The sequence below is a fragment of the Empidonax traillii genome, unplaced genomic scaffold (assembly GCF_003031625.1).
Source record: "Empidonax traillii isolate 1590-97213 ecotype Southwest subspecies unplaced genomic scaffold, ASM303162v1 scaffold142:size1213974, whole genome shotgun sequence".
Classification (NCBI taxonomy): domain Eukaryota; kingdom Metazoa; phylum Chordata; class Aves; order Passeriformes; family Tyrannidae; genus Empidonax; species Empidonax traillii.
In genome coordinates this window covers 326,615-340,218 of record NW_020955335.1, presented here as the reverse complement: position 1 = coordinate 340,218, position 13,604 = coordinate 326,615, and the positions used below count along the sequence as shown (strand labels likewise).

General features: G+C 44.8%; 1 protein-coding gene across 1 annotated transcript; it reads left to right on the top strand.

Moving 5' to 3' along the window:
- Positions 1–9,363: 9,363 nt before the first annotated feature.
- On the top strand, positions 9,364–12,586 carry CXCR4 (C-X-C motif chemokine receptor 4). The gene is made up of 2 exons (XM_027884325.1): positions 9,364–9,497; positions 10,993–12,586. Exons 1-2 carry the CDS (start codon positions 9,459–9,461, stop codon positions 12,052–12,054), a joined length of 1,101 nt encoding a protein of 366 aa, XP_027740126.1. The 5' UTR covers positions 9,364–9,458; the 3' UTR covers positions 12,055–12,586.
- Positions 12,587–13,604: the final 1,018 nt, after the last annotated feature.

Here is a 13,604-nt window from a genome sequence, read left to right as displayed (position 1 = left end):
CACAACCAATCAGAAACCACTGAATTAATGATTTTGATCGAGTTTTTGTGATAAGCAGCAGTACAGTTTAGGACTGATTTTATATGCTCCAAGATCCATATTTTCAAGGTAGAAATACTTACACTTGCCACGAGCAGTACAGTTGGTGAACAGAGATTTGCTCACCAGCTCTGGCATAGGTTGGACACTAAAATCTGACATTTGTGGCTGAAAATTTCTTCTCTTAGAACCAGATCAGGATTTTATGAACTATTCAATACTACTTCATCTTTAGTAACCAGAAAAGCACTCTCTCAGCAGTTATTTCCATCTCACATAAAACTGCTCTTGCTACTCAAATTGCTCCTGAAACCCTAAAGAAAGAGACATAAACTCTTTCAAATTTAACAAAAAATGCACAGCATGAAAGTTACACAAATGCTTAGATTCTGTGATCATCAGATATGTGATATTTCAACTTCCACAGGCATTGCAGCTATCAAAGGAACAGAATTTCAGATCAGAACCTAAGATAATGGGACTGAATGGGGTCAACAATCCCAACAAATCTGTCAAAGCAGACAGTTGTTAAAATTCTCTTTTATTGGGAAACTGTTCCTAAAGCTTGTTCCTCTGACAGTTCCCAATTTTGTCATATTTTTACAGTGTGTATTCTCCATATCACATCCAGCCCTTTGAGTGCCACTACTGGCCCCAGCATTTCTTTTCTTTCCCAGATGTCTCCTGTCCTGCTCCATTGTCCCTTTCAGCATTCCTTTTGTTAACTGAGGAAAGGAAGCTCGCTCAGTCTCTTCACACAGGAGCAGCTCTCCATTCTGCACTTCACCCCAATCATCCTCCTGCTCACCGATCCCATTTGAATTCAGTTTTTCACGTTAAGAGTTGCAAAGAACATTTCAGAAGACACATTTCCAGGGCTGTGTTTGGCAGCAACAGTGCTTTGTCCCCTCGGTACTTTTTTCTCCCCATAGTAAATACTCAATGCATTGGACAAGCAAAGACATCACGCTCTCAGCTGTGCACAAGAAAGTCAGACTCATCCTACAACTGGCTCATGTGTTTGTGTCTTCTCACTTCTGGCTGAGGATATCCTAATTTCAACAGTGACACCTCATTTTCTACCAGCAGTGCTGTCAGTAGTTAACTGCTTTTTGCCCCACAGCTAAAGCAAAATAGTGAGTGGAACTGGTTGCACTGATGAAGAGCTCACTGATTGCCTTCCTGCCACCCACTGGTTCCCTCGGTGTCAGCACTGTTATTTTCCTTTATAACCCCCCTTGTTCACATTAAATACATGCTATTAATTCTCTAGGTTAATGAACTAAGCTAATCAGCACTTAAAGAGCATCATATGAAATGTTTCACTAAAGTCCAGACAAGTGGAAGCTAATGTATTTCATTTGCCTAGAAAATTAATTATCAGCGAAAGCTAATATGTAGTCCTCCAACAATATCTACCTTCATAAATTCAACTTCCTTTTTGCTCTGTTTTTCCATTTACTCCCATGCTTTTAAATATTCTTCACCCAGAGGTTGTTCTGAAGTTTTGCATGCTAATAAGGCAAGGAAAGCAATATGAGCCCAAGTTATTGTTTTTAGATGTAGGCCATGCATTTGCCATTCAATAAGCACCTTAGTTTGTCCTGGTTTTTTACAGATTTTTAAAACACTGAGTGTTTCAAGGCTTAACAGTCCTTTCAGTATTTGATGGAGCTGATATGGTTCTTCTGATCTTCTCAAGCTTTGCTTCCACACCCAGCAGAGCAGTTTCCATTTCCACATCTCATTCATACTCATTCATGTGGGGCATCTCCCTTCGGCTGTGTCTGCTTGTTCAACACCTCCAACCTTTTTGAAAGGTGAGAAAAATCTATAATTAGTTTCCCCCCCTCAGCTGAGTTACACCATTCCTTCAGCCAGACTTCAATCCTTTGTAGATCTATATCAAAGCAGCAGAGGAGGCTTCACAGGCTACTTCATGGAAAATAAATATCCCACTTTTTACTAAAATGCATTTAGAAACCCTTTTGCGACTGACTTGTAAGATACACGCTGAAAACAGATCAAGTCTTAATCCCTAGGTGCATTTTGACAAGTCCAAGAAGTGGAACAGTCTCTTTCCAAATGCAGTAAAATGTCAGATATTTTGCATTGAATGTGACGCCAGACTGAAGTGGTTTCTGGGTTTGGTTTCAGTTTGAAACCACACAACAATCCTTCCCGAAAGGCTTCATTTTGGTGGAATAAATGTTATCAAGCGACTTTGCTTTAACATCTCCTTTGCTTAGAAGAGAAGAGGGAATCTAAAACACAGCTTTCAAACCACAGAGCAACCGTTGAAAAACTTCAAACCACAGTACCCAAGAAAAGACTGAGCCTATGATTACCTAACACGAAGTGTGGTTGAAGCTGGGCATCACACCAAGTTTTTCACAGAAACCCACAGGGAAAATGGAGTATGAGTATCCATGGTTACAGTGACCCCTGCCTGGCACATGAAGAGATCTTTCTAGAAAAAGCCAGGTAGAAACATTTATCAGGGTCGTCAGAAGCAGCAAAGCTTCTTCCTGTTTTTATACGTTAAAAAGAAGAAGAAAAAAAAAAGATAGAATATAATTTGGTACAGACTGTCCTGAACCCAGACTGTAACCCAGGAGTATTTTTAGAACTCCCCTCTTGTATGTTTTTCACAATATTCACTCCTTACTGAAAAATAACCTCAAAAATATTGAACCACCTACCTAAAATAATGGCAAATTTCCAGAACAGCAAATTCATTTATCAAGTGAGTATTTAAAGGCTAGATTCTTCCCTCCCATGTGCAGTTGCACTGAGCTTATGAATGGAGGAATGGGATTGTAGACCACAGTGTTAATGGAAAAAGTTTGAAGTGTAAATTAAGCTAAACTGGAAGCATCACTGGTAAATATTTACATTTGGGGAAGGTTTTTTTAAACACTTGCTAGTGCATGACAGCTATAGTGAAGCGTGAACAGCCAGGCAGACGTGACCAGGTACACTCACAACAACTCATTTTCCAGATTCTGTGCTGGGTGCACTAATCTAGAGGGAGAGTGAAAAAAGAGAGCTGAACTGAGTTCAGGTGGTGACTTCTCTCCCTGGCTGGGAGGAACTAAGCTATTTCACCTTCAGGTCCATGAACAAGCAAGATGCAAGTTCCCTTCCTCGTGCAGAAGGAAAAGGCAGGAAGAGATTTTTAATGCCCTTTATTTTCTAGGATGCTCCTCTTCTATTCTTTATGCTCCTCCAGGACTCTGCCTCACCTTCTCCTGAAGAGGTGAGGGCTCCACAGTTGCTCAGATCAGATTGTTGCTGAATTGATCGGACCTGGATCAGGCACCACGAGCTGTCGCTTTTCTGTCAACCCAGCCAGAGCACACAGCACGATGTTTGGGAAGTCTTTGATCCAGCCATCGTGGAAATTGTGTGGATGATGCCTGGGTCAGCACAAAGCTTGCCCAAAGTTGCCTGTTCAACTTCCAAAAAATTAATTTGAACCGGTAAGATGAAAGTTTAGCAAGTTTAGTTGTAAGAAATCAGCCCTTTGTACCATATGGCTCTTAATGTGGTAAGAGGTACCCTGAAAATTGGATTCACCTTCCCATTAAATCAGAAAAAGAGGTTCAACATACCAATAATTTCTTCAAGCAGTGCTCTTGCTTTCATAGAGGTTGGTCACCTAATGACTGAGAAGAAATCCTACTGTGTGATCTCAGGGATTATTTGCAAAGATTAGGCCCCAAATCCTGCCTACCAAGTTTTCCAAACAGCAAGAGCAAATATCACTATTCACAACAAATCAGCTCAAAATAATAAGCAGTGATATCATGATTATTTCACTGGTAATTAATGAATAGAGAAAGGAATGGACCTGCCATAAATATTCCTACAGATCTCCCTTTGCATCCTTGTGTTTGGCTATAAATAAATGGATATGGCAGGCTGTGTATGTGTATTTACTCAGGGTATTTCAGCAAGTCCTGTACAGAGAGGGCAAAATTTGGCAACATCTGATGGAGATGTATTTTGGTTGCTTTAGAAATGTTTGGTCATGATTTCAACAGACATCAAAGGGGTGGACAGTTACCAAGTAAATGCTACCAAATACATTACCTGAATAGGAAGCACTGACTCAAAAATGTAAAGCCAGTCTTACTCCTGCACATATCTCAGTGGCACATGGCAAACCCAGCTTCCAGCAGCAAAAAAAATGTTTGAAATCCTGAAGGGAAGGAGAGATCCAAAGGAAAGAAAAACTAGGAATGCTCATCACTGAATCTGGGTGACCTCCCCACTGGCTGAAGGGCAGACCCCATCCCCAGTTTTGAGAGGAAGCAGAGACAGGAGCAATCCCTGGCATGCAGGTTCTGAACTATCCCAGCTGACATTCAGCACCCACATGCACAGACTTCACTTCAAAGCTGATGCAATAAAACTCAAACATTGGAGCTTCGGGCTGCTAAACTGAGCTAAACAGGAAGAGTGGTTGCTCCTGCTCTGCTCTCAGTGCCACTTCTCAGACAAGTGGGCAAATGAGGCAAGTGACGTATTTCAACAAGCTCAGAAGCTCACAACGTGTGAAAAATCAATAACTACTACGGCTTCCAGAGAAAGGAAGTAGAAGAAATGTGTGAAAATGAGAAAGAAACAATGGCACATTCTAGAACACTTTGCTACATCCAAGCACACAGTTCTGCAGATGTAGTTTCAACAAAAGATGGATCAAAAACTGTCAGGGCGGAAACATGACATCAAAATGCCATTTCCACTGTGCAGAGCAAGTGGGTTTAATGTACACAAAGGTATGGGATGTGTCCTGATCCAGATAGCCCTGGGCACTGCTGGTAGCAGTGATAGGAGGACACAGACTGATGGGCCCATTTTGAGTCATGGAATAATTCAGGCTGGAAGGAACCTCTGGATTCAAAGCCAGGCCAGGTCACTCAGGGCCCGTTCAGCCTGTCAGTCTCCAGGTACCCGTGTCCTGTTTACACTGGCAGGAGCAGTAACCCAGATGGAGCTGGGTGCAATCCCAGGTGTAACTGTATTTCTAAATCTGTCTACTCAGAAATCATGAGATTGTGCCACTATTCATGTGTTCATGAATACCTGAACTAGGTTTTCTAGTTTATCCCTGTGCTCTTAAGACAGGAGCATAGCACGCCCTTAGCATGGGTCCCAGAAGCAAATCCCTTCCTTTTCAATCCAAACTGAACTAGAGCAAGTTACTGATGGAATTGTACAGCATAAAACGACATAATAAGAAACACATCTCACAGTTAAACAGAAATCTATCTGAATGCTACCTGGTTATAGGAAACTTATATTTGTGATATAATTATGTAGGTGTTACGTCTTTTTAATAATTCTGATCTGACTGCAATTCTGGAAAAAAAAAAAAAAAAACACATTTCAACGGTGTCTCCAGAACTATAGAATCATCAAAGATAAAACCTTCAGCTCCAGTGATATGCAAACGAAGACATGTTTGTTAAAAGGATTAACCAAGTTGTTCAAAGCATCTTTTTAGTCTACTCTACTTCCAAACAAACAATAAACTGTCCTCATGCAGTGAGATTCACTAACCCATAAACACAGCCAAATGGAGGAAGAAGAGCAGAACCTTAATGAGTTTGGTCCCCTTTGACTTTTAGCTGATCAGTGTCACCAATAATTTCAACAGGCTCTAAAATAAGCACTTTCTGTCTTCAAAGTGCCTTGCAAACATCAACCAATTAATCCCTGCAACTCTCCTCTGAGGTAGGTAAGTAGGTATTGTTATCCCCATTTTACAGTTGGGTGCACACAGTCAGAGGGTTAAGTGATTTGCTGCAGGCCACAGATGGAGGTGGGATTAAAACACAAGAGTCACAAGGATTCTTTTTAGAGGACAGCACTCCTTTTTTTGTGTGTGCTGACTTCTCTGTGCTGACTTTAGACATATTGGCCTCATGGCAATACTTAAAGGAGAGAAAATAAATTCTCCTTGTTAAAAGCAAGGAACCATCAAGAAATCTGGGTGTTTTTATGCCAGTGATGAAAACACTCTCATCTTCTACTGATGAAAGGTTTCTCCTTTAATTTTGTTCTGATATTCAAGTACCCCTTTCATAAGGAATTACATCATCTGTGGTGATGTAACATGCTACCAATTCAAAGATATGTCCTGCTCCTTTACAGGTTTTGTTCTGTCTTTCTGCTTTCCAATCTGTAAGTTTAGGTGGCTCCCTGCCCCTAAACTGGGCAGACACTTTCCTTCCAGGACCAGGGGAAGAGCTGGTTGGCTTGTTCCACTGCAGCACATGCAGCAAGAAATGGAGAAAGGCAGCCCTGAGAACCAAGAGCAAAGAAAGCCATTAAGTGAAACCCAAAGCCAGCAAAGCGCCTGTAACGCTTCCAACAGGAGGGAGATTGATACCTCTCCCACCTCAACAGGAACATCAGATGGAAAAGGGAGAGTGTATCCCTTTCCTCTCTGTGTATACAACTTCAGGCCACTGGGACTCCCATTTGTCATTAAGTCAATCCAGTGTATTGTAATAAAAGTTGGAGTTTTATCGGGAAACCCCCTTTTCATCCAGGGGCAAGTCCGCAGCATCTGTTCCTGGAACACTTCTCAGGATAGAAAGATCCACTGCTCGGAGCTGATGCCTTAACCCCTGAGCACATTTTCTGTCGTGTTTGTCAGAAAATGCTCTCCCTCCTTTCAGAAGCTTTTCAGTACAGGAACTGACATGCACAGAGAAAGTCAGTGAATGGTTGAAACTTATTCGCTCCCTACTGTATAGAACAGTATTTTCAGCCCTACTGCTGTATTTCTGTGATGTGTCCTGAAAGTAGAGCTCCACTAATGCTAAAAAGTCAGGAACAATTTATTAATACATCAATGCAATTAATACATGTTGGTATTCATCTATTTCATACACCAGGGATCGTATCCCCTTTGTGTCAGCTACTGCCCACGGGTAATAGTCTCATCAGACTTTTATTAGCTGGAAGTTTACTTTGTTAAAGACACTTGTGAAGCCTTCAGATTAGGTAAATCACTTAACATAGTTAGATCAAATGCAATTTGTTTTTCCTGCTTCTGGGGATGCTGAATCAAAAGGGTATTTTTCCCTTTAGAAGGGTTTGTTAGAAACTACTTTGCTCTTGCATGACAGGCACTTATGTCTCTTTTTAGAAGACAAAAAAAGAAAGTTAATAATTCACAGCTGAGGAATTGTACTGTCAGCACAGCAGTGTAAGAACACGTAGGATTTTGACTCTCCAAGGGCACGTTTTCAGTAACAAAAATATGTATTACATGGGTTAGGAAAGGTCTGATTTTCACACTAATTCTGTGACCAGAAAAACATGTAATGCAAAACATAAGCTTGGAAATTGCTATTTGCTAGCTCTGTCTTAGGAAGATTTGTGGCTGACTCTGAATTACACGCTTTGCAGAAACACCTCCCTTCCTTTATCACTTTGGAAATCATTAACTTGCCCTGGATGGTCCTCCGTGCAACAAAGGAAGTTTTCACATGGATTTTCTGATAGGGGAAACAAAAGAGATCATAGATAGCAAAGTAGCAGTGTGAATGACAGTGTTAGAGGACCTTCCTCCAAACACATTTCAGTGACATCTCATCAGCTGGGTATCAATCCCCACATTTCCCAGCACTCAGCACTGCGGTGCCCCAGGGCTAATGCAGGGAAGCAGATCACTCCACAGTTCCAAATTTCTGAGGTTATCTATGAACACAAATAACTGAGTGACCGTTCCATATCCCATTAATTAACATCATCAATTTTACATAGTAATCTCTGCCGTTAGGGGTCCACCTGCACGGCACAATGGAGGTGTGGGAACACTTGCCTACTTGGGCACAGCCGCACTGGCAGTTCAGTGCATCCCTGCCCCACATGCCAGTGCACTGCCTGCTGTCCACCCAACAAACAGCCAGCTCCCAAACCTGTCCAACAGCTCCAGAGTTCACGTGCAGAGATCTTTGGCTCATTTTGTTCCCAGGTTTGCAGGCCCAGCAGCATCTCCCTGCTGAGAACTGCCCAGCATGTGCTGATGCCGTGAGCACAGAGTTACTCACCGAGGTGGGAGTTGTGGAAGTGAGGGGACACACACGCTCCACACACTGTTCAAACAGTTTCACTGTTGGGGGTCCCCTCCTACAAGGAGCAGCTGAGGGAGCTGGTGGGGGCTCAGCCTGGAGAGGAGAAGGCTCAGGGGAGACCTCACCACTCTCTACAGCTACAGGAGGGTGTAGCCAGGTGAGGGTTGGGTTCCTCTCGCAGGCAACCAGCGACAAGACAAGAGAACAGTTTTCAGTTGTGCCAGGGGAGGTTTCAGTTGGACATCAAGAAGAGTTTCTCCACAGAAAGGGTGATTAGAAACTGGAATGGGCTGCCCAGGGAAGTGAAGTCACTGCCCCTGGAGGTTTTTAAGGGAAGACTGGACGTGGCACCTGGTGCTGGGGTGTGTTTGACATGGTTGAGTCAGGTCTTAGGTTAGATTCGACTGATCCCAGAGCTCTTTTCCTACCTAATTGGTTCTGTGATTCTGTAACCAAAATCTTTTCTGCAATTTAATTTACCTGCATGAATAACAACAGTACTGAGACTCCAGAAAAAGGAAAAGCAATTATTCTGGTTTGGTTTTCTTTATATTTTATAGTCTTCCCTTGCAAACCTATGTTATATGATTGCTATTTTAATTCGATATGATTGTTAATTTAATTTCAGGTGTTTATCTTGTTGTTGTTGTTTTTGTCCAACTACTGGAAACAGATCATCATCAGACTTCTCACCCAAAACCACAGGTGCCAGAGGAGTTCAGTGGGCAACAAGCAGCCCACTCACCTTGCAGAACCCCTCTGTAGAATTCTGATCCTTCAGATGCCTCAGTAGGGACCATCCCTTTCTTCCTGCCTCTCTCAGTACACTCTCTCTTCAGCGCCGGGGAGCGACAGCTCTGAGGACAGAGTTGCCTGTATTTACACTCCTCTTCCTCCTCCACCACGATTCCTGGACCAGAGGCTTCCCCGGGAGCCCGCCTGGAGTACCCATGGCAACACGGGGCCCGACAACACACTTCAAAGAATGCTCTTGAGGGGAAATTCAAAAGCCCGCTTGTATGAACACATCAATCAGAGGGTGGCAAATGTCCCCGCGAGGTGCGTGGCCCCCGCGGGCGCGCCGGGCAAGTGCCGTTCCCATGCCCGGGGCGCAGACAAAGAGCGGCCCGAGGCGCCCGCCCGAAGTCCGGGCGGCACCCGCCGGGGAGGAGCCAGACGGGGCTGCCCCGGGGGCGGGGGGGCAGCCCCGCAACTTATAAGAGCCGCGTCCCGCCAGAAGAGCCGGGGCGTGTTTGGAGCAGCGGCGAGCGGTGTCACTGCGAGAGGCGCGGCGGCGACAGCCCGAGAGCCCGGAGCCGCCCGATGGCTCAGAGCATGGACAGCAGCCTCGACAGCCTGGATGTAAGTGCCCATGTGCGCGCTGTTTGCAAACAAAGCTGCCCTCGGCGGAGGCTGCGGGCGAAGGGGTCGGGACAACGGAGGGGTCTGCGGGGCGCAGGGGAGCGGGACTCGACCCTGAGCCCCGGCCGCTGCTGCCTCTGCCCGCAGCGCTTCGGACCCTGGCACCGCTGCGGCCACGGCCGGACCTTCTCCCTCCCCGCGGGCTCTGCTGCCCGGCCGGCGGGTCAAGTGACATGTGGCGCTTCTGCGGGCTGGAAAACGCCGGCAGAGCATTTAGCCACGGGAACGATGAGGGGGAGAACAGGCGAGGAAGTTTGGAGCGATGTGACTCCAGGGAAGGGCATCCCTTTGCCCCGGTGATCCTGACGGCGGGCTGGGAGCGCGGCAGCGCCCGGCCCGGCCCCCACCGCCCGAACGCGGCCGTGTCCCCGTGTTTCGGAGGCAGCCCCTCTGACACGAGGTTTTGAGAGCAGTTAGGAGCGAAGCGGAGATCTCTGGCAAGCTCCAACTTTAGGTCCTCGGTCAGTGCCCGCGTGGGGCCGGTGCCTCCGCGTGTGAAGCGCTGCGGGACCGCGGGCGCGCCCTGCGCGGGGGTCCGCGGGACACGGGGCAGGGCAAGGAGAATCTGAGGAGCTGAGGAATCGCGCAGAGCCAGATGGCACTCGCCCGCCAGCATTGCTTTTCGGCGCGGTGGCCAAAACCGTTGGTGGTTTCCTGATGCGCTTTCATGCCCTCCCCAGAATTTCGCTTCCTTTTTCCACCGCTGTGCTCAGTGGATCCGTCTGGTGAGCCCGCCGCGCTCACCTCCTGCCCCGCCACCGCAGAGGGTGGGGAACAAAGGGAGGGAACGTGGTGACCCTCCATGGGGTTTGAGTTCTCCTGATTAAGGTCACCTCTCTCTTTCTTTTCTTTATGGGTTTCGTTTTTTTTTTTTTTTTTCTTGCCTGTGTGTGTGGAGCTGTCATTTGCTTCTCAGCAGGGAATTCTTGCTATTATTTATCCTTTATTACATCAGCCGAGGGTACCTTCTCTATTTCTCCTTGACCCCATCCCCTTAATGAGAAGGCACTATGGAGGAGCAGCATTTCCAAGGGATTTTTTTTTTTATAGCTCTCTATTGTAAGAGTTAAATGTGATGGGTCATGTTCAGTGTGGACAAACCTCTTGCATTCAGCCCTTCTGGGCTCTCCCATTTGTGGTGTGTATCTGATCAGAGCACTGAGGTGTCCAGAACCAGCGAGATTCCTGGGAGTAGCCATTCCCTTGCCCCTTAGCAAGACCTTACTCCTAAGAGAAAGACAAAGGAAGTTTTTTAACTTGTTCTTATTTGCTGTGTATTTTATATATATACTTGAACATTGTATTTTCTCATCTGGTTTTCAAAAAGTTTGCCCATTTGTGATGATGGGGACTGTTCTTCACACACACACTGCCACACAGAGTAAGTTTTTGCAGTGAAGCTAACATCTAATTCATTTGTTTTTATTTTTTTTAGCTGTCTTCTGGGTTATTCATCGAATTTTCTGATAATGGCACGGATGAGGTTGGTTCGGGTGACTATGGAGACTACGGAGAGCCGTGCTTCCAGCATGAGAACGCCGATTTCAACAGGATCTTCTTGCCAACCATCTACTCCATCATCTTCCTAACGGGAATAATCGGCAATGGATTGGTTATTATTGTTATGGGCTACCAGAAGAAACAAAGAAGCATGACTGATAAGTACAGGCTGCACCTCTCGGTGGCCGACCTCCTTTTCGTCATCACGCTGCCGTTCTGGTCCGTGGACGCGGCCATCAGCTGGTACTTTGGGAACGTGCTGTGCAAGGCGGTTCACGTCATCTACACGGTCAACCTGTACAGCAGCGTCCTGATCTTGGCCTTCATAAGTCTCGACCGCTACCTGGCCATCGTCCACGCCACCAACAGCCAGCGGCCGCGGAAGCTGCTGGCCGAGAAGGTGGTGTACGCAGGTGTGTGGCTGCCGGCCGTGCTGCTCACGGTGCCCGACATCATCTTCGCTAGCACCACCGAGGTGGAGGGGAAGTACCTGTGCGACCGCATGTACCCTCACGAGAACTGGCTGATCTCCTTCAGGTTTCAGCACATCCTGGTAGGGCTGGTCTTGCCCGGTCTCATCATTCTGACTTGCTACTGTATCATCATATCCAAGCTGTCGCACTCCAAGGGCCACCAGAAGCGCAAAGCCTTGAAGACCACGGTGATCCTCATCCTGGCCTTCTTCGCCTGCTGGCTGCCATATTACATCGGCATCAGCATCGACACCTTCATCCTGCTGGGAGTCATCCGACACCGCTGCAGCTTGGAGACCATCGTGCACAAATGGATCTCCATTACGGAAGCCCTGGCGTTCTTCCACTGCTGCCTGAATCCAATCCTGTACGCCTTCCTGGGTGCCAAATTCAAAACATCAGCTCAGAATGCCTTGACATCAGTTAGCAGAGGGTCCAGCCTCAAGATCCTCTCAAAAAGCAAACGTGGGGGACATTCTTCTGTTTCTACGGAGTCTGAGTCCTCAAGTTTCCATTCCAGCTAACGCTGCTCTTGCCATCCTTTTATACACAGACACTTTAAAGTTGTGCAAGAGTCCAGCGAAATAAGACTGACCATAATGTACAGATTTATTTACAGTTGGGATTTTATATTGTTTCTTTTAGTCTCTGTGAAGTTTAATTGACTTATTTATATAAAGAAACCCTTTTGCATTGACGACAAACTGTCTAGGCAGGTCCTGTGGACAAGTGGTTAGTTCACAAGAGTTTTAGTGACTGTCTGTATGCATAGATCTGTGAACTAAACCCTTTGGATTGTAGCAAAGTGACTGTTAAAAGTTTAGAAAATATTTCTCTGTTGTTTATATGTAAATGTTTTCGGTGTTGCTGTTATTATTCTTAAAAACTTGGCTGGTTATTTTTTACCTTACTACAAGATGTTTGGTTTACAATAGCTTAACTCTGCTGTAGAAATGGCACTTATAACCAAAGCCTCCTGTGTTACATGCTAGGGTTTGCCCCCCGTTCTCAGTAATTGATGGTTTGCAAGATTTTCTGCTCAAGGTAAAATAAAAAGTATTTTGAAAAAAAAAAAAAAAGCTATTTTGAGTGGTATTATCATTTCTGGTGAAATGTTTTTTTCAATGCTTTTCTTTACAATTCTCAATACACAATCATTTCTTTGGAAATTGCATGTCTCATATAAGCAGGGAAATGAGTTTCAGTACAGCCCGATTATTCAGTTGACACCTGTGAGTTCTAAGTCCCATGTTTTTTTCACCAGAATACACTTGCTCCAAATAACATTATGCTTAGGATTACTTAAACTGTCACTTAAAGAACTTCTTGAGGGCAAAATATCTACAAATGAAAAACAATCTATTTAAGCAGTTGCTAAATTTACAGCCTCGAGTCAAACTCAGACTGCTGCAAGTGCCTCACCTTTATGCCATGTACATAAAGTCAATCCTACATTTCTGCCTTTTGCTGTGCTTCTAAAATGAGTTTCACATGTTAATAGTAACAGAAGCAGTTGGATCAAAGCCATTTTGCTGTTTGGACTAGAAACACAGTTATTGGTGTTTCTGCTCTGTGGAAGGTAAGTTGTTTTCCTCTGTGGATCTTTCCCTCTCCTGGCTACATCCAGGTTTACTTAAGCCAACACTGCAATCTTAACATTCTTTTTAATAATGCAGAATGTGTACCAGTTCTTAAAAGTACTTCTAGGAGGGATCAGCCAGACTATAGACTTTCCAATCATTAGTGTTGAAAACTTAATTGTCTTGTCATGTCTTCATGTTGGTAGAATGTATTCAAAAGTAATGGATTCCCAAGAGGACAGAGCCATTTGTATGTTTCTACATTAAAAGGACAAACGTAATTGTTACTTATATAAAAAAAAAATAAAAATATATATATATATAACAGTTTGGAAGTCAAAAAAAGCAGAAAAATGATGTCTACCAGTCACACAGAACTGAAATGGGTTACACAGATATTGCAGTGGTATTATCCAAATTTTTCACAGGCACAGCTCCCTGGTGACTTTGTGGAGTGAGTACCACTATGCTAAACTCTACATTAAATTCCATGC

Coding starts and splice junctions, on each gene's coding strand:
- CXCR4 (XM_027884325.1), top strand. CDS start 9,459: ATGGCTCAGAGCATGGACAGCAGCCTCGACAGCCTGGAT. Junction 9,498..10,992: donor GCAGCCTCGACAGCCTGGAT/GTAAGTGCCCAT, acceptor TATTTTTTTTAG/CTGTCTTCTGGGTTATTCAT.